The 21,203-nt window shown below is 51.1% G+C and overlaps 1 protein-coding gene across 1 annotated transcript in view; it reads left to right on the top strand.

Annotated features, from left to right (window-relative positions):
• EPHA8 (EPH receptor A8) overlaps positions 1 to 21,203 on the top strand; it is a 53,678-nt gene that overhangs the window by 7,444 nt on the left and 25,031 nt on the right. Inside the window, exons 2-3 of the mRNA XM_053962891.1 lie at positions 5,230 to 5,294; positions 14,722 to 15,385. Of these exons, the coding sequence (XP_053818866.1) occupies positions 5,230 to 5,294; positions 14,722 to 15,385 (729 nt within the window). The remainder of the gene's footprint in view (positions 1 to 5,229; positions 5,295 to 14,721; positions 15,386 to 21,203) is intronic.

Consider the following 21,203-nt stretch of genomic DNA (forward strand, 5'->3'; position numbering starts at 1 on the left):
AGGCTTTTTGTTAGCACTGATTGAACAAACAAGCTTTCTTCCTACATCAAAGTATCTCCTGCTCCGGGTACAGTGAAAAGGGGTGACCCTCCGGGCAGTCCTTATGGGCATTGCCGCTCCTGATGCATTACAAAATGATATAAAATTAAATGCAGAAAGTTCAGAGCAACAATCTGGAGGTCTGAGAAGAAATACTGAAATGGGAATTAGGGCACAGCCAAAAAGCAGCACTGCTTTCATTTGAAAATGTTTCTTTTTAGCTTGGTTTTTCTTTTTGGTTTTTTGGTGTTTGTTTTTTGGTGTTTGTTTTGTTTTTTTGGGTTTTTTTTTTTGTTGGTTTTTTTTTGTGGGTTTTTTTTTGGTTTTTTTTTTGTTTGGTTGGTTTTTTTGGGGTTTTTTTTGTTTGGTTTTTTTTTTTTTTTGTTTTTTTGGGGTTTTTTTTGGTTTTTTTTTTTTTTCCTTTGGTTTGTTTGGTATTTTTCTTCTGTGTTTTTTTTGCCTTTTTTGGTTTTATTTTGTTTTGTTTTGTTTTCCAGCCTGATTCTGGCATTTCCATAAGTGTGGAAATCCAAAATTCCTGCCAGATTTGATGATATTTCCTGGATCTACCTGCACTGCTTTTCTAAACTCCTTCTCTGGGCAGCCAAGGCCGGTGCTGAGGGTAGCCCCATCCCCGCTGTGTCCTTAGTATGTGCAGCCCTGTGGATGAGCAGCTGCTGGACAAATCCTGTATCTGGCTGCTGGTCTGGCAGAGCAGCAACCCACTGCTGACCGGGATCTGTGGGGAGCATCCCTGCACACAGCTCCTGAAAGGGGAGAGCTGACCTGCCCTCCAGGCATGCTGCTCCTCCCTCTGAGCCCTACCCGCTGACCTCATGTGTTGGCGAATAAAAGGCTATTTTTCATTCCTTAAAGAAAAATACTGTCCCAGGGATCAGGAGGCTGAAAGTGAAGCTTCCCATCCTGTCCTCTTGCCATGTTCCAAGGCCAGTAAAACTTGACTTTGTGTCTCAGCTTTGCCTCCCGATTTGGAAAGGTCACGGCTGCCTATTCAGCCGGCCCTTGCATTAAACGGTGGGACACAAATAGCTGACCCACCCTGGCCCCACCTGCCCCTTCAGAGTTCTGCCCCAGATTACGGGAAATGAATGCCACTGGCTCTTATTCCCCTCCTCTCAGGAAGCCTCTTGCTGCCCCTTTCCCAGACTCTCTTCCCACTGTGGTTAACCCTCCCTGTGAAGAGGGGCTGGGGCGGTGGGGCCGGTGTGGGCTGTGCAGACCTGCTTGGAGTTGTGCAGCTGAGCTTGCTGGTCTTTGGGTAGTGGGGAGCAGCCGAGCTGCACTGGTAAGAATTTAATTATCAATGCAAAAGGCATTGTTGCATGGGGGGGGGAGCCTTGCTGTGAATCTCGCGAAGCCTTTGAAGTTGTGATGGAGAGGAACTGAAGCCCAAGGGAACAGGGCTGCTCCCACTGACCCTTCCTCCCCACGCCTGCGCTACAAAGCCCCTGCCTAAGAGGGAGATGGTGGAGTAATTAGAGGGAGGACCACCGTGGTTTAACAATTAGTGAGGTTGCTCAGAGCCCTCTTTGGTCCCCCATTGTTTTTCCAGAGGCTGGGACTCAGCACATCCACCAGTGTGCCACCCCCAGGCTTGTTCCACCACCCCATCATGAACGCGGGGTGGGCTGAGGATGCACAAGCTCCCCTAGATACCATGAGCCCATTCCTGAGCCCAGGATGCTTGGATGTGAGTCCCCCGTGTGCTCCTACATCTGTTTGTAGGGATGCAATACATCCCTGCAGGAGCTGTGGCCACCAGCAAAAGTGTTGGGAAGGGTATCTAAGCATTCACTCTTTATAGATGACAGATATAGATACATATGATACAGATATAAATATAGATATTAATATAAATATATATATATGATAGAGATATACAGATACAGATATAGATAGATACTGATATATATTAGATATAGATATAGATGTAGATATAGATATAGATATAGATATAGATATAGATATAGATACAGATGTAGATATAGATGTAGATGTAGATGTAGATAAAGATAGATATATGACAAGAGATATATGGTCCCAAGTAAAACGCACATCCTCTGGATGCTAGTCCCTGTCTCAGCTCCCTCACTCATCCCAAGCAGAATTTGGTAGATATGGGTATGGAAATGGATACAGATATAGATCCAAAAATAGAGATACAGGTATAAATACAATATATTCATACATCATATACTCATTCGCACACTTTGTCTCCTGCCTAGTCTGTATCTATGAGGCTGCAATGCCCACTACTCATGCACCATTGCACAGTGCAACTTTGTGCAGCATAAGGATCTGCCTTACGTGAGGCTCTGTCTGCACACCCCAGTTGTGCTGGGAAACGACCTGTTCGCTCCTAGGTGCTTACATTTGAACAGGCAATCAGGCTTGACAGCTTTTCCACCAGGGCGAGAATTTCCCCTGACACCTCCTGGTGTTTTGGCTCAATACGCAGAGGCAAGGCCAAGGCACAGAATAGGGAAACGACAAAATGGTGCTAAGGAAAACAAAATGGAGCTCACGGTTTGAGACTGATACGTGCAGACAGTCCATAGCATCAAAGAGAATTGCCCAGCTGTAGGAGAGAGGTCTCCCAAACCGGCACATTTTCTCAAAAAATGTTTGAGTTGAAAGGGGTCCTTTGTGGTGGTCTTGCTCACCCTGTGGCTTCGAAGGCGGGCTCTGAGCATCACCCCCGGAGAAGCAGCGCAGCCGAGAGCTCACTGCACAGGGCTGAGCAGGAGCTTGTCACATGAGGTGTGACAGGTTCCCTTCGGAGCTGGGCTGTAACCTGGGCTGTAACCAGCTGGGTTTTGGGAGTGTTGGTGTCCCCATACCGGAGCATGTAGCAGTGCTGCTGGATGGACACTGGGATCCACAGGCGTGTGTGCTACCCCATGAGTTAACAGGAGCTCTCGGACACACAATCCCTTTGTGTTTGTGCAGTGCCTGCTGTGTGGGCTTAAAATGCAAGGCTCTATGCACTTGGCTGAAGTGAGGGAATAAAAGAAACTTATCCCTCTTCCTGCAAAGAGGAATCTAACCATGGGTGGGATGCAAGCTGGCATAGGTTGTCTGGGAACAAAAGCAACTGAAAAGAGAAGACTCCTTCAGGTCATGACAACATCTCTGTGAGACTGGGTGATGACTACACGGTCAGGGTGGTGGGATGGGGTGTAGCAAGCTGGCTCCAGGTCCCACACACTGTTGGCAGACAAGTCGGGGGTACAGCCCATTATGTGCTCTCAGCATCATTCCCCATAATGCGATGCTCCTGGTGGACCCCAGTTCATGCAGGCTCCTCCTGCTGCCCGCAGAGCAGTGGGAGGCAGCCACATCCATTGCTGAGAATCCCAGCGTGGGAAAGAAGGTGCAGAGACCACGGTGCAGGGGACAGAGGGTCTGCGAAAGCTCTCCCCTCCCTGCAACCTGCCTGCTGAGGGTCACCGGGACTGTGGTCCTGCACTGTGAACAGGAAAACTCCCAAGCCTGGGCTCCTGCTGGGTGAATTACCCAGGGAAAATAGGCAGAAAATCTTCAGATTAACAATAACAAATAAAAATGGATTTGAGATCTCCGAGGTAATTACTCTGTGCTGAGGGCAAGGGGCCTCTTTAGCAGTGGGAGCAGCGTCGTGCAGGGAGTGGAGGGGCTTGGCCTGCTGTTGGGCCAATGGAACCACACAAGAAACCCTGGAAATTCTTTCAAATTGTTCTGCTAACATTAATAAATGCCTCAAAAGCTCCTAATCTGCTCTGTCAGGAGCATGACATCCGGGTGTTTCACAGCCAGCTCACATCTCTGCTCCTCTCTCCTCCCCTCTCCTTCCCTGCCTGGTAATAGTAAATGAAAGTGGCACCCGTTCCCCAGGCTACGGGGACCAGCCTCATGCTGAGCCCAGGCTCTGCCAGGACTGGAGCCGCTGTCCTGATATGCCCTGTCCTTGCTGTGACAAGCTGGTCCTGGCAACAAGACCACCATCCTTCCTGAGCCCAGGGACCAGCCCAGCCCTGGTGCTGCAGAGGGATCCTGTGACAAGGTGCCTCCAGGTCCAGATTGGTGTTCCTCAAGGGTGAGGAAACACAGCCAGCAAGGACGAAGCCTCCCAAGGCATTGACCTCAGAGAATAAAGGGAATGGGGAAAGCTGGAGGCACTGGGGGTCCCTGTGGGAGCCTGGTGCTTTTGGGGGATGTTGAGGCATCAGGGTCCTGGTGCCCACTGCACTGATTCCCAAGAGTGAAGGCACCTTGTTGGCAGCCTCCCCCAAGTCTCCATCCCTCTGGATCTGCACCATGGAGCTGGGACTTGGGCTCCTTCCCCAGGTGCTGAGAAACTCGGGGTTATCTGGCAAGGCAAGGCTCTCCTCTGCCTGATGCTGTGGGATCTGGGCGTGGGGCTCAGATGGCTCAGAGGCAGCAGTGCCATGGCATCGTGCTTTCCTCTGCCGCTGCCACTGCACAGGTTTCCACAGGAAGATTCTGAGCACACTGGAAGGCATCCTCACCTCTCCCCCCACGCAATCTGCTCCTCTTTTCCTGCAGTCTGCCTCTGTCTCCTCTTTAAGCCGGGCTCCTGGTAGTGGCAGGGATTTGGAGGAGTTGGCTTTGATGGACTTCTCCAGTGGGGTGTCAGCCAGGACCATGGGGAGTCTCTTTGTGCTGGAGCTGGGCACTGCAGTGTGCAATTACACCAGCTGCTGGAGGGCAGACTTCAAACCAGTGATGCTGAGAGGGAGCTGAGCCTAAACGGCTTCCAGAGGAGAAGTGTCCAGACGAGGAACGATGCTCCAGTTGCATCAGTCTTGGCCCATGGTGGGACTGGTGGACAACCTGATGCTGGGAGTTTATTTCCACAACCCTTCCTTGCTTTGCCTTCCCACCAACCTGCTGTTTGCAGCTTCCTGCCCTCCAAAAGCTCTCAGTGCTGGGGCCAGGACTCAACTCTATCCTGAACCACCAGCTCTGGAGAGCATCACTTGTTGCCATCCCCAAACTCCATACCTGCCTCATATCCAGAAAGATAGTCCCTGAAGAAAGATTGATGGGTGGGGGGCATTTTCAAGGAAGTAGCAAGTGAAGAGGGATTCTTTATGGTGGCTCTGTTCCTCACTCCTTGGGGATGGGGACAAAGCCTTCTAACACAGCTTTTGCTCCTGTGTTTTCCAGTGAACTTGCTAGACACGTCAACAATCCTGGGAGACTGGGGCTGGATGACTTATCCCTCACATGGGGTAAGTATGAAGTGACAGTAGCAGAGGGGGACCCCAGTGGGATGGGTCACCATGGGTCACTGTGAGGATGAGTAGGGAATGGACATCTCAGCCCCAAGTCAGTGCTGATGAGGCAAACAGACCAGGTCTGTTGGGAAAATGCCAGCCTGGTAGACTGGCAGAGGGATACAGCTGTTTTGGAAATGCCAAATGACCAGGAAGCTCCCAACCACCTGGAATCCAAGGAATTTCTGTGAGAACTGGGCAAGAGGGGCAGGAGAACCTCCCCTGTGGATCACATCTTACAAGAATGGGAGTGCAACTCACAGCCCTGCGGCGTGTCCAGGAGGGATGGTGGCATGTTGACCCCCACGTGAGCCTGCCATCTCCACTGGCTGGATCCTTTCCACACGCATCAGTTGCATTTCCATGCCCAGGTTTTCCTGACACAGTAGCTTTCTGGAAATAGTGAGTTTCAGATGTCAGGGTGACCTGGCTGGAAGGATTTTGCTCATCCATTTAGTGAACAGAAACAATCCCATAAATACCCACAGGACCAACTGCAAGGCACAGTGGGGCTGTCTGCAGGCACAAAACGTGCAAAATTGGGGTGCCTACCTGGCTGTTGCTACTGTGTTGATTTTTCATGTCCATTCTTTTTATCCTCTCTCTGAACTAAACGGTCCTAATCTTTTCAATTCCACCTCCCACAGAAATCTTCCCAGGCCTCTAATAATTTTCATTGATCTGTTGCTTGAGACTTTCAGTCCCTGCACTGCTTGAGCAGGAGTGATCAGAACTGTGAATTCATAATAATACCAATGATCAGATTTCTATCAGACTTTATCATATATGTAAATATATTAAATTGTTAACTCAACTCTAATTTTAGCAGTTAGTTGTTGCAATGATGAGTATCCTGGGAATGTAAGAGATTGAGAGGAACAAGGTCAGAGGGGACTGTGGAACTAATGTGATGTGATCTCCTGCATAAAGACGGGCCTTCAGACCTGTTAATTCATTCAGCTCTCAGAGCAGCCCAGCTTTGAGGAAAAAATATCCTTGGCTGCAAAATTGCTGGTGCTGGTAAATCCTCCAGGTCCTGTGGCGATGCTGTTAACGTGCCCCTGTTAAAAACTGATCGCTATGAGGGTTTGCCTGCCTCTGGTCTCCAGCCAGGGGACCTTCTTCTGCCTCTGCCTGGATGAGGCAGATGCTGTCCTCCTCAGGGCTGCCCTTGGCTGTCACTGCTGTCCTGTCACTAATCAGCTGTCATCTCATCCCAGCCCTGCTGCCAGATCATGGCATCCTGGAGGAGCCTGACACACATTCAGGGCTTCCTCTGCTCCCCTGCAAGGGAGAATGTTCCTGGGATTTTCTGGGAGACAGGGCTGTTGTCCATTGTCCACATCCAGTATTCTGTCCTTAATCCCTCCCTAGGCAATTCCTCCCCATAGTCAGACCATGTGCTGCTCGCAGACTGCCCAGGTTTATCCTTCTGGATGACCCCGTGCCCAGGCCCTTGCTCCCTCTCAGGAATGCAGGTGGAATCCATTGCATCACTGAGGAGTGAGGATGAATCCACCTGAGCTGACTGTGCTGGGCAGGGCCTTGCACTCCCATAGCAGACAAAAGGATGGAGCCTACAGGAGCCTCATTCTCACCACACCAGGGACTTCCACGGCCAGCTAAGGTGCAGCATCCTCTGCTGGACATTGACAAATCCAGGGATGAATCCAGAACCCCAACCCATTTGGATTGTCAGCTGTGACTGTCAGGTGACCACAGGGGCTGGGGCTGAGTCTCAGGGCTCTCTACAGCAGATGCCCAGCAGTCCTTCACCAGCAGCTCTTGAACACTAGTACATCTGAATTCTTAATCTTATTGGTGATGTTTATTAAAAATAAATAATAATATAATGAATAATCTATATAATAAATTAAATAATATATAATATATAATAAGTTAAATAAAACAGTAAATTTTTTAAAAAAGTAAAAAATAAATATAACAAAGAATAAAACAAAATTATAATACTGGATGCCAAAAAAGTAAAAGAAAACCAAAAAGGCTCACAACATTAAGTGCTGTGTAACACTCAACACCAGAGCCACCTCTTGGCCATGCTGCTGAGTCCTACAGGACCTTAGTCAGTCGTGGGGTAACTCCACTGTGCACATACCCTGTGCTTTTGCCCAAATTGTGGCCCTGTTACCAGCAGGATGACCACATACCTGTGTGGAAACTGTCTTGAATACCCTCAACTTTGCATATCTTTTTCCAGCTGGATGTTTTAATGGCTCCTCTAAACACTTGTCTGGACCATGTTTCCTCCTCCATGGGCCATTGTGTCACTAATCAGGAAAGCGCATCTCATTCCTTCACCTCCCTGCTGGTCCTTCACCTCCAGGTCCTTTCTGAGTAGGTAATTTGCCCTCGGATCTGTTTGCTGTCACCAGGAGATGCATTAGGGTGCTGGTGTCTCAGGGAAGCTGGGGTAGAATTCTTGCTGTCAGTGCCAATGCTTTGGCTCTGAGCAGATGCCTCCCAAGCAGCCCCTACAGTGCAGTTCAGGCTTAGGTGGGGGAAATCTGGTGTGTTCCCTGCACTGAGAAAGGAACTCCCTTTGCTGGTCACCATCTGTGCCCAGAGCTTTGGGTGTCCCTGGGCTGTCCCTGCTCACTGCCCCATGCCATAGCTTTGGAAGGCCTGGGCTGGGCTTGTATAGAGGCACTGTACTGTGAAGCCAGATTTCCATTGAGGTTGTTCATTTTTGCTGCCATTTCCTTAATTTAGGTACTCTAGCTGAAAGATTGGTGGCAGTTCCCCCACCCCCACCCATCCCTGCTACCTGCTGGACCACAGCGCAGGATTTCCCCACAGCATGTCTGCTCCATCCATGAGCAGACACAGACACTATCCTTCTGCCAAGGGACAGCATTGCTGGCTGAAGTCATGCTCGTTTTGCTTTACCCACATCTCCATTCCCCCCAGGGCCACCAGATGGGTGACAGACAGTAGGAGGTGGGTAGCTCTGCCTGGGTCTTTTCATGGCACTAAGCAGCACAGAGCCTTGGTCCCAAGCCTGAGGAGCTTCAGAAGGGGACTTTTGTCTGCTAGCTCACTGCCTAGTGCCCTATGCCTTGCCCTGTGGCACCTGCAGGTCCTGTCACACCTGGAGGAAAGGCAGCAGCTTCAGAGACTTCTTCCTCTGACTGGGAGATCCCAGAGCTACCTGCACAGCCAGGGCAAAACTGGATGGGTACCACTTGCAAAGTCCTGATGTTTTCATCACACTCGTGGGCAAGGTGAACTTGAACTTGCCTCACTGGAAGGTCACTTCCTTCTCTTTGGGAAGTTTACTTCCCTCTCTCATGAGTTTTCCATGGCCAGCAAAAGCAGAGGAGCAGGAGCTGGGAGCAATGGGCACAGTGAGGGTCAGCAGGGCTGTGGGCCCTGGGGAATGTCAGGCCATCAGGGAGCCAGCCATGCCTGGCCTGTTTTGACATTTTCTCTTGACAGACAATTAACTGAGGGGTAATTGGCTGTAATTGCTGCTCAGGGGTTTAATTGCATCCCCCCCCTCACCTCCACCCCAGAGACACGTGCAGGAAGCAGAAGGGTCACTGGGAGCATCCCTGTCCTGCAGGCTGCGGTTCCTCTCAATTATAACTTCAAAGGGCTCCCAGGAGCTTTGCAGCTCGCTCCTTTCCCAGAACAATTCCCTTTGCATTGAAAATTAAACTCTTATCAGTGTGGTCAACCCCTTCCCTCGCCATGCCTCCTGTACCCCAGTTCTCCCCAGCAAAATGCCCCAGTGCCCCAGTGCCCTTCTCTCCCTTCTCCTTGCTTGGCACGTGACCTGCTGGATCAGAGGGAGCCTGATCAGCCCCTTTGCAAATTGCCTTTCTACTGACTAATTAAAATACTGATGAGATAAGTCAACCTATTATTAATAATTATTGTATCATCTACTTTGATTTACAAAGTCAAACAGGAAATGATTTTGTACTCCTTAGATACAGGGTATCTAAGGAGTTTGAATGATGCCTTGCAAAAGCTAATTAGAATGGGAGCACCTTGAGTGCTGGAGGAAGGCCCCCCATGCTGCCCATGACCTCCCCATCCACACCCACCAGCATCTTCTGTGGTGGCCCCACAGTTTCCCTCTTGCTGCAGGGGATGGGGTCAGCCCAGAGAGCTACTGGGCATTGCCACCCAGGCAGCTGTCCCAACGTCTATCACAGAGTCATGGACTGTCCTGAGCTGGAAGGAGCCACAGGGGTCATCAAGTCCAACTTCTGGCCCTGTGCAATCCCAGCAATCCCACCTGGCATGCTCCATGTTGGCTTTGTTGGTGGGAATCAGGAAAGAACTTCAGAGGGGTTTGGAGCTCCCCATCCATGCCCCTTTGCTCCTCAGAAAGGGATGTACCCTGAGGCCCCTGGGCATAGTTAGCCAAGGGTGCTCCTCCTTCATCCTACAGTACCCAGAGAGAACACTGTCAGAAAGGCACTGGATCTGCTGGAACCCCCAGCTGAAAGCACAGACACAGCCACAGGATGGTCTCCCAGCAGTATTTGGGCATTAAGGATGGGGATTTCAGCCCTGGGACTGAGCTACTTGCAGAGCCATGCCTACACACCAGGGGACTTATTTTGCCTGGGTCTGATCCTGCAGCCAACAGCCAGTTCATGGCTGGGATGAGCCTCATCTGTAATGGAGCAGGGTCTCCCTCTGCCCCAAGCCCACTCCATAAAATCCCATCCCCAGTCTGAGCTGTGCTATGTTCTTGCTATTCCACTTCCCTTCAAGTTCATCTCTTCTTCTCAGAGCACCAAGAGATATTGGGGCTCTCCCATGTGCCTAGGCCATGTCTCTGCTCTCACTCACTTTGATGTCCCTGTTGTATTTCTTGGGTTTCTCTTCCAAGCTGGAGCCTCTAGCTGGATCCAGCAAGTTACAGCTCAAGCTGTGGTGAAATTAATTTTCTTTGGGGAAAAAAAAAAAAAAAAGGTGTAGGAATGGAACAAGAGAAAATAAAGATTTAGACTGGTAATTGAGATAAAAGCTCATCTCCCAGTGCTTGTTTGGTAAATCCTGGGTTATTGCTAATTCCCCAGATGCTGGTCACTACCAGTAGTTAATCACCTGCAGTGAAGCTCAGGGTAGTTAACTGCCTGAAAAATCCCTCCTTAGCCACAGCAGTGACTGATTTCATGGGGATTATCTCCATTAAGGCCTCCCATCTAATGATTTATAGCTTCAATAACAGCCTTCTCTTTTTTTCCTCTCCCAGTGACAATGGGGTGAAGAGGTGCTAGGGCATGCTGGGAAGGAAAGTGCTGGATGTCTCAGTGGCCACAAAAGCTTTGCTATGCCAGGCAGACCTGGCATCCCTCCTGGAAGCTGCCAGGGGCTGGGGACACTCATTCCTTTGCACTGTAAGGATGGTGGGAGGCAGAGCTGCTGCCCCAGGGGGACACAGTCTCTCCTCTGTTCCTCCTCCTTCTCCTCTGCTGTGCCACACAGGCCCTGGGAGACTTATAAGACCTTACTCAGCTGCCCAGATATCTGCTGTTTGCATCTCTTGCCTTTCATAATCTGGCAAATATTTTATAACTGGTGTTGACTTTAATTTAAACTATTAGGCAAACTCCTGAATGAAGATGGAATCACATCATCCCCCGGTGTGTGCGCTCACCACGTTAATTATGATGTCCTCATTTCCATCTCGCTGTGGGATCTTATCACACTGGTGGGGCCAAGCTGAGCTTTGGTTCATAAAACCACTTCAACCCATGAACTGAGAGCCAGCAGTGCATGGTGCCTCATTCTTGAACCAGTGGTACCCAGTGTCACAGAAGCCCCCTCCTGCCCACAGAGCCTGGAACTAAGGTGAAACAGAAAAACCCCTCCAGTCATGGGGATTCCTGAAGCAGGTACTTCCATCTCCTTCTGGTACCTAAAAGGGCCTACAGGAAGGTTGGAGAGGGACTTTTTGTAAGGTTAAGCAGTGATAGAATAAGGGATAATGGCTTTAAGCTGAGGGAGGGTGTATTTGGATTGGATATTGGGAAAAAAAATTCTTCCCTGTGAGGGTGGTCAGGCCCTGGCACAGGGTGCCCAGAGCAGCTGTGGCTGCCCCTGGATCCCTGGCAGTGTCCAAGGCCAGGCTGGATGGGGCTTGGAGCAGCCTGGGACAGTGGGAGGTGTCCCTGCCCATGGCAGGGGTGGAACAAAATGGTCACTTCCAATCCAAATCATTTCTTGGATTCTGTGATCCCTGTAACTCCTGGGACCTGGCAGGGCCTATGGGACCTTGGTTGCCCTGTGACACACTGGGAAGATGAATCTGTGGCATCTGAGCCACGAGCTCAGGTAGCCTGCCTGCCCCATTCTTAGAGCACTTTCCCTGCAGGCCAAGTGTGGTATTTTGGGCTGGTCTCAGACTAGGATCTCAAGGGACCACGGGACAGAACTGACAGTGCAGCTGCTGTGCAAAACAGCACTAAGTTTGAAAGAGTGATGGTGCATATGCAAACTCTCCAAATTCACTCCCGAGGGTGGAGGTGTGGCTGATACCGACTGTTGCTGCTGCTTGGAGGTGGGCATTTATCTCCTGCTCTGTCAACAGGGAGGATGTTGCCAGATCTGGGACTGCCACAGGCATGTGGGGACATGGCAGCAGTGAGCTCCATCTCCTCTGCCAGACTTGGGAGAGAAGTGAATGTCTGGAGACCAAAACCAACCAGACGAGCTGGAGTCAAAGCATTTTGGTGCATACAATAACCTCATCTTTCCCTTGCCAGACCCTCATAAAGAGCCCTGACTGCACAGGCAATGCTGAGGGGAGATGGCTGTGCATTGTGGGGGACATCCCTGCTCACCCCCACAGCTCTGCCCTCACACTGTGTGTCTGCTCCTGTGCACAGCTCTGCTTCACTTCCCCCGGGAAACTCGGCAGGGAAAAGACAGGAAACAGATGTTGTGTTAATTTGTGCTCAATTACTTTCAACAGCGACTTCCACCCCCTCGGAAGCACCGCAGCAGCCTGAGCACAAGTAGCTGTGGGAGCAGGGAGCTGCTCTGCTCTGCAGTGCTGGCAGGGGCTGCGCCTGCCTGGTGCTGCACACACTTCCAGCACCCCTGTGCCCCCTGATCAAGCAGCAGGGCAGTGTCCTGGGTGTCACAGCACCTTTGACAGACTCGTCCCTGGGCTTGGGAAGTTGAGGGCTGCTGCCCTCATCACTCCGGCCAAGTAGACTTGTAGCCTGGCCCCTTTCCATGTTGTCCACCTGAGTACTGGAGTGCAGGGCACGTTCCAGTGATCCCAGGACAAACCTGGGCATTTCTGGGAATTCTGAAGACAAAATTTTTAAATGCATTTTTCTTCCCTTGGAATGGTTTGATTTTGACCCCCTTTGCCAGCATATTCCCCTTAAAATGAGCTTCCATTGTAGTTTGCACCTGGAGCTGCTGCCTTTTCCAGGTTGCTTTAAACTCTTTAGGACAGAGAAGCAGAGTTTTCTCCTAAATGCAGGAGAAAACTGGAGATGTATAAGACTGCAGTGACTGCTCTGATCACCCTCACACAAGCAGAAGGCATGACAACACCTCCCCAGAATTAGCAGGTCAGGGAGGTCAAACAAGGAAGGACATTCCCATCTGATAGGGGAGAAGACTGTTTTAAAGGTATCACTGATATCTCTTTCCTGTATCTCTTATCCTCTGGAGGTGTGCTGCCCTCTCCTAGCTGTGCCCTGCCCCCTGCACTGCTGGCAGCCACACAGCGAGGCTGGTGGGTCCCTGTCCCAGGGATCTTGTCAGCTCCCACATCACTGGGGTGAAGGCTGCAGGCTCACCTTTGAGCTGAGCATCCTTCTCTCAGGACTGCTGTTTTGTGGCTAATGAAACACAAGTCACCACTCGCCTAAGAAAACACCATTTTTGCCCTGTCAGAGGGTTTATTTTAATGTAATGATAATGCTGCCTAAAAGATTTGTTTTCCTGCTCTGTGCAGCATGGCTGGGGATTTACTTGGCTCCCCCAATGCCCACAGACAGCTGGGTACACACAGGTGCTGAGGTGGGGGCCTGCTTCCTGCCAGCTTCCAGGCAGAGCCAGGACCCCAGGAAGGTGCTGGAGGGGGATGCTGAGGCTGGGGGGAGAAAGGTGGTGATCATTTGGAAGGCAAAGGAGCAGGAGTGCCAGTGCCTTCCTCAGTTTTTGCAACACTGCATCTGAGGCTGTCCCTTACCGCTGGACTTGGACATGGGGGTGGGACTTCAAAGCCTGTTTCTAAATTTGGGGAAAAGCCAGATGGTTTGAACTTCTCCTATGGTTCTCTTTCTCCTCCTCTTCTCTCCTAAGAATTCAGGGGTCCCAGACCCATCCATGGGGGTGTGATTGGAGTACTTGGTTTGAGCAGAAATGTGAGCTAAAGAGGTGGTGAGAAGCCTCCAGTGCAGTGAAAGTCTGTGTGTCCTGGTGAGGCATTTGGTGAGAGTGGAGAGGGAGATGCAAGCTGAGATTGAGCCCCCAGAAGTGTAATGTAGCCCCCAGCAGCTAAGTTCTACTTGTTCCTCACCTATGGAACTCATATCCAAAATATCACTACTTCTTCTCACTTCCTATCACTTAAACCCACTTAGCATCCCTCCCTTATGTGACGCCCACGTCCCTGTCCCTCTAAACTCAACCAGACCGCCCTCCATTGCAATCCTGCTTGCTGCAACCTGCTTTTGCCAGTATCTCCTCCCCAGGTTTGCCCTGCAGCCACAGGTATATGGAAGTTTCACCCCTGGCTGTCAAGCCATGAACGTACCGGTTCCCAGAGCCAGCCCTGATTCAGCTTCTCAGCTGGGTTGGGCACTGTGGGCTCACACTGAGGAGCCACACTGGCACCACCTTGCAGGGAAGAAGAGACTTCTGAGCCCCCATGAGTCCACATTTCTTGCTGACAGTCCTGTGCTCAGTAGATGCTTCCCCTTCATCCTCTGGTATCCACTCTGAAACTCCTTCTCCAGATGGAAAGCACCCAGTTTAGTTTGTGCATGAGCCACTGGAGATCCAGGTGAGCACAACTCAGGTGGTTCCTGCTGCTGCTGGAAATGACAGGCTGAGCACCAAGAAAAGGGACTCGCAGACATGACCTGGAGGGTTTGGAGCCCTCCCAAACACACATTGCCGTCAGCTTCTGCTGGGACCTCAGGTAGTGTTCCTTTCTGCAAGCAGGGCTGCACCTCCCACAGTGCTACAACTGGGTGTCACCGCCCAAATTAGTGCAGCTAATGAGTACTCCTCATATCTCTTTGCCCTGTGGCAGCAGTGACCTCCTGTCCAGACACAGGAGCAGAGGGGTGGGAGATAGCACACACTCCTGCATGCTCCCTGCTCCCCCAGGGGTTGGGATCATCTGGAATGACCTGTTTTCTCTGTGCCACAGTGGGATTCGATCAATGAAATGGATGAGTTTTTCAGCCCCATCCACACCTACCAGGTCTGTAACGTCATGACCCCCAATCAGAACAACTGGCTCCGGACCAACTGGGTCCCGCGGAACGGAGCGCGGCGGGTCTATGCAGAGATCAAATTCACGCTGAGGGATTGTAACAGCATGCCAGGTGTGCTGGGCACCTGCAAGGAGACCTTCAACCTCTACTACATGGAGTCTGACCGGGACCTGGGCACCAGCACCCGGGAGAGCCAGTTCCTGAAGATTGACACAATCGCAGCAGATGAGAGCTTTACCAATGTGGACCTGGGCGTGCGGCGCCTGAAGCTGAACACAGAGGTGCGGGGTGTGGGGCCACTGAGCAAGAGGGGGTTCTACCTGGCCTTCCAGGACATAGGTGCCTGCATTGCCATCGTCTCCGTGCGGGTGTACTACAAGAAGTGCCCGGCTACAGTGAGGAACTTGGCGTCCTTCTCCGAGGCTGTGACTGGGGCAGACTCGTCCTCCTTGGTGGAAGTGCGGGGAGAATGCGTGGGCCATTCGGAGGAGAGAGACACCCCCAAAATGTACTGCAGTGCCGAGGGAGAGTGGTTGGTGCCCATCGGGAAGTGTGTGTGCAGTGCTGGCTATGAAGAGCAGCGGGATTCCTGCATGGGTGAGTCCCTACTTCTTGCCTGCAGTGCCTGCAAGGGAAGGGGTGGCTGCAAGGGGCTCTTGCCTCTTTGGGGAAGGGCTGAAGACAGACGCCTGCTCACAGAAACTGGGACAGCCAGTCTCTGTGGAGGCCCAGGGCTGTCCATGCCTTTGCGGCTGGCTTCATGCTTCCAAAATATGGGGCTGGTATGACTGACAAACTCTCTGGGAGTTCCTGTGGCTCTGACAGGTCCTGGTGCACAGGGCAGGGCTTTGGGATGGCGACTGGCTGGCATCAGGACAGGGGCTGCTCTGCTTCCATCTTTCTGTACCATGGATCACTGACCCAGAGATCCCAGCTCAGTGCCCCCAGCAGCTCTGACTGGTGCTGAGACCTCTGGTGTGCTCCAGCAAGTCACTACTTGGCCTCTCCAAAACACCCACTTCTGGAATGGGTTTAACAGGGAGAAAAGCCACAAGGAAAACACTGAGCTTTTATGGAACAAGGTCATTGCCTCCATCCCTCACCTCCCGGGGCTGCTGCAGAGCCCCTCATCCGGGGATGTGGGGAGCCTTCCCAGGGGCTCTCAGTGCTGCTGGGCAGCTTCGAGCTGCCGACTGAACAAACTGTGATAAGGAAGTGGGGTGACCAGCAGCAGGCACAGGCATGTATGTATACAGAGCATGGGCTCCCCAGGAGAGCCCTCCACACAGATTTGTTTGCTCTCTGTTTCTTCATGGGATGTGTTGAGGGGGAGCAGCACAAATATGAGTGCAGGGCCTTTGTTTGAGTTTCGTGGTAACGTCAAGTGGAGCATTTGTCTTAGGGAGGCTTGACTCAAGGTTAGGACATCCGACACCAGACTGGAATGGATCCAGGGGCTGCTGGGACCCACACTGGCCCCTGCAGGTCTCCAGTTACAGAGTGGGAAGGATAAGCAGAATAAATGCTTTTATCTGAAACTCCTCCTGTCTGTGACAGTTGATTTGAAAGTTGTCCTGGGATAGGTCTAATAACTCAGGAAAGGTCTTCCATCGTGTTAAAGAGTGGGTGCAAGATTTATGGGGGGCCAGGCATGTGCTACTGCAGGAGGGGCACTGGCGTGGGGCACTGGCATGGGCCTCCTGGGTGCCAGCCCCACCACTACAAGGAGCTGCAAGTTGGCTCAGACAGACAAAACAGCATTTCCTACTATTCCCCTCCAGCAGTCCTGTACTGCACACTCTGCCCCAGGACATCCCCACCCCAAAGGCAGGAGGCTGAGCAGGGCTGTGGCATTGGTGCTGGGCTCTGCCTGCCTCATTTTCATGTGATTCCTTGGATAGGTTTGCTCTCTCCGGGCAGCAAAGCTGTGGCAGAGCTCCTTCTCTGCCCTCCTGCCCATTTCTGGTGGGATTCTTCCTACCACAGGCATGGCACAGGAGAAAGCGTGGTCCAGCATGTGTCCCCAGAAGTCCCCACAGATGGACTCAGACCCAGCAATGCTCTCTGGTAAAATTCCCCAAGCCTTGTGCCATCAGAAACAGGACAGAAATGTCACTGGACTTTCTCTGACCTCAGTGTTGTCTCACCCTCCTGCCTTCCCTGTTCCATTTTCTGGCTCCAGCACAGTTTGATGACTCGACATCGAGTGAACAGGGGCAGCACTTCCTTTCCTGCATCTCCTTTGGTGGGGCAGCAGGACATATATTTACACATGAAGGCACACAGATGCAAATCTCTGATCTCGTGCCTGATTGGTGTAGAGTTCATTTTTCAGGCTGAAAAGTGCCTTTTGGGGATGATTTATAAGCCCGGTGGATCTGTTGGAGTTGGAAATTAGCCGTTTTAATTGTCAGGAGGACAAAAGCAGGATTCCAGTGGCTGTCGCCCCAGCAATTTTTCATTCTCGGTCACAGGGATGAGATGGTATAAATCACTCCTTGTGGCCCTAATAATCTTTCTATAAATATCAGGGAAATTCATTTTTTTGCTTAGGGAGAGGAGGTGTAGAGGGGGAGAAATTAGAAAAGATACTTTGCCTCTATGGCAGTGTTTAAAATATGATTCCAAATTAATTTCCTTCTGCCTTTCACAGCTGGACGCCTTATTTGTCAAAGCTAAAGATGTTTTGAAGAGTGGAGGTTTCTTCCCCTCCTCTTTAACATTCATTTTTCTAAAGGCCTGCCAGAGTGATGGAAGACAGCTCATGAAACCACACCATAGCCAGGGCTGTTCCCCGTCCTCCAGAGGAGAAGTAAGGCACTATCACAGACCTGGGAAGGAAGAGGTGAGGTGGGATGTGGTGAAAGATGTGGAACATTGGGAACTTCTTTGCGTCTCATCCCCATTACAGAGTTGTAGAATCCCAGACTGGTTTGGGTTGAAAGGGATCTTAAAGCTTATCCTATACCACTGTCTGCCATGGTCAGGGACACCTTCCACTTGAGCAGGTTGCTCCAAGCCCTGTCCAGCCTGGCCTTGTAGGGATGGGGCTTTGCTGTTATCCATCATGTTGGATCCTTCACTGCCCTTTTTTGGGGCAGGGGGGTGGTGGCTGGGGTCTCTGACTCCTGCACTCATCCCAGCAGGATCCGCATTTCGCCTTGCTTTGATGTCCTGCTGTTTGCCATAAGGATGTAAGGGGCAGTGTCCATGGGATTGAGGGGGCACTGGGATGAGGATCATGAAGATGCCAGCTGGCTTGGCACTGAATGTGTCAGAGCCCCTACACAGCAGACATTTGTCACTGTGCCTAATGCCTCTGCCAGATTCCTCTCCAGAGATCCCCCTTCTCCCTTTCTCCAGCTGGGGCTGGGCACATGTGCTACAGTGCCTTACTGGACAGAAATGGGATTTGAGCCGGAATTCCTGTGTCTGTTGATGACATCCTGAGGTCTGCCAGCTCCTAACATTCCCAGCATTTAATCCCACAGCATCTTGTGCCACAGCCACCCCAAGGATAAAACTCCTCCTGGCACAGCACAGCACACTTGTTTTTCCCTCTGTTTTCAAGGTTCTGAAAGACTTTTCTTCCCTCACCCTCTAACCCACAGCTTTGGACTGCTCTTTCCTCCTTGAAATGCAACAGTCCACACATGAGACATTAACATCTCTTACACACAGCAAATAGCAACTGCTCTGCCTAAACAGCAGAATAAGCAAGAACAGGAGGGAAAGGGATCTGTCCCAGAAATGTATTAGATAAGGAGACAATCAGCATAATTTGCCTTATTGATATGCAGCTGCTGTGCAGGACAAATAGATACCCATTTCAATGAGGTCAGTGCAATTAGAGGGATGGGAAAGGCAAGACTGGTTGTGCTTCTGTGGGCAGGGAAGGGCACATAATCCACTTCCCCAAAGGCTGAGAGCTGGGGCATGAGTACCCTGTCCTGTGTGTGGATGGATGGAGAGGTGGACATGGAGGGTGAGGCAGGTGGGGGCAGTGGCTCTTCAACCACAATCCTCCTACGAGCCGTGGTCAGCTCCTCTTTGGGGAGGGCTGTCAGGCTCCTGAGCCACCAAGACCTTGGGTTTTGGTGGTGGTCCTTGGTGGATAGACCTTGGTCCTTGGACCATGTAAATCCATGGTCCTTGCATCAGGGTCCCCCTTTTGAGTCCAGTCCGAATTATTTCTTTGGCTGCATCTCTCACCAGCTATCAGTGAGCAAAACTTCAAGTTGGGCTAAAATCTGTTCAGCTGCTTACAGGTTGTACACACAGAGGGAGTTCATTTGCAGCATCAGCAGCAGTGCCATGGCTATAGATCATGGTGCTGCTCTCTGGGAGTTGACACAAATCCATCCAGCATCCAGCCATGGGGGACCCCCAGGAACATAGAATCTCCCAGGAAGGGTTTTTGTTAATAATCAAGTAGAAAGGAGGGCAGGTCATCTTTCCTGTTGTCAGAGTGGGTGGATGAGCCTTTGGCAGAAATGCCACTCCCAAAGAGCTTCTTTGTTGAATATCCATGGCTTTCAGGAGCTGTTCAGACATTTCTGTCTGAAGTTTGGAAACAGGCATCTTATCCTCTGGGTCTTCTGGTTGCTCTGGCTGCTTTCCCTCTGTTCTTGGGACCTTCAGTTTGGCTGTTCCCTTTAGATGGGAAATGGTAATGAGGGAGCAGGAACTGAGCAATTCCTAATTCCTGCTCCAGCAGCCCATTTGTACATGAGGATGGGTGTTAGTAGCCTGAGTGAGAACTCCACCAAACACAGGTCTGCTGTGTGTGGCTGAACAAGGATCTGGCCCTGGGTTAGATTTTACCCAGCTCTGCTTCAGCAAGAAAATGGCCTTTTTCCTCTGGACAAGAGAAGAGAGGGACACTGCCACTGCTGGGACCCTTTCCCCTCCAGCCCCCAAAATGAAGGAGAGGTGGGAACAGATGAAGGACTACTGAGCTCTCTTGTGCCTCCTGTGGTACACAGCTGGTGGAAATGGATCTGGAGAGTCTGGTTAGCAATCTGGAAGCCAGTTAATTTTTTCCAGTTGGTGGGATTCATGCTGATGAACCAATCAGCAGATTTAATGTACCTTAAAACTTCCTTGTGGGCAACTTTAATCGAGCAATTAAAGCACCATGGCATTGCTAATTAAGAGGAGAAAATACCCAGCTTGGTAATTATGTGCTTGTAAATACAGTTTTGTATCCTTGGACATTTATGAAGGAAGTCCCACAGCTGGTGGGGCAAGGGGGGAGCAGAGCTGTGTGGAAGGAGGGGAAACCCTATGCAGCTGCACCCCACGTACTGTGCTGAGGGCAAAGCCTGGCACAGGGGCAGGGAAAGCCCTGGAAACACCTGAGGAGAAACATGCCAGGTGAAGACACTGGATGGGGCTTGGAGCAGCCTGGTCTACTGGAAGATGCCCCTGCCATAGGTGGAATGAGATGGGCTTTAAGGTCCCTTCCAGTCCAAACCATTTGGTGATTCCATGGTTCTATGAGAATACCCTGTTATTGCAGCTCCAAGCAATCATCTTGGAAGATGTTCCCATTTTCTTGGTGTGAATTTCAAGAAGAATTTCTGTGCAAGTCCCAGCACACACATGGCAGGCCCAAGCCACAGCCTCACCTTCCTGCAGCATCCTCTGCCTGCTCTCTGGGTACCAGGCTGTGCGTGGTACCCAGAGCTGGTGGCACCAATGCCCCAGGTGTCCCACACAGAGGGATTCTGCCATGGGTGTACAAAGACAAAGCTTCTAAGGCCAGGAGCAGAAACAGTTCCAAAGTGGTGCCGTGGGAGTTATGCAAAAGTCCTTTCTGTGATGCCAGACAAGGGAATCAAAAAAAGTTGGTGACTCACAAGATTTTCATTGTGGTTTGCAAGACCATCAGCTGCTCTGTAAAAAAAAAAAAAAAAGAAAGAAAGGAAAAAAACAGTTTGTCTTCCAAGATGCATAAGCTGTGACTAACTAGGAACACAGAATCACAGAAAGGTTTGGGTTAGAAGGGGCCTTAAAGCTCATCTCCTTCCAACCCCCTGCCATGGGCAGGGACACCTTCCAGTACCCCAGGCAGACCCAAGCCCCATCCAACCTGGCCTGGAACACTTCCAGGGATGCAGGGGCAGCCACAGCTTCTCTGGGCAGCCTCTGCCAGAGCCTCAGCACCCTCATAGGGAAGAATTTCTCCCAGTATCCCATCTAGACCTGCTCTCTTTCTTTTTTCATTAGGAAAGACTTCTCCCCCCAGAGGCTTATCCAGCCTTGGGGTGGGAACCTTGGATTCACACTTGTCTCATACCAGGACCTCCAGCTCACTGCCACAGACCTGGCTTCTAGGCTTGAACCCCAAGGGTGCTGGGCTGTGTGTGAGTAGCTAATTCAGCCCAGTGAGATCACTGGAGAAGGTAGGAGG

Source organism: Vidua chalybeata, chromosome 22 (assembly GCF_026979565.1).
Source record: "Vidua chalybeata isolate OUT-0048 chromosome 22, bVidCha1 merged haplotype, whole genome shotgun sequence".
In the NCBI taxonomy this organism is placed as follows: domain Eukaryota; kingdom Metazoa; phylum Chordata; class Aves; order Passeriformes; family Viduidae; genus Vidua; species Vidua chalybeata.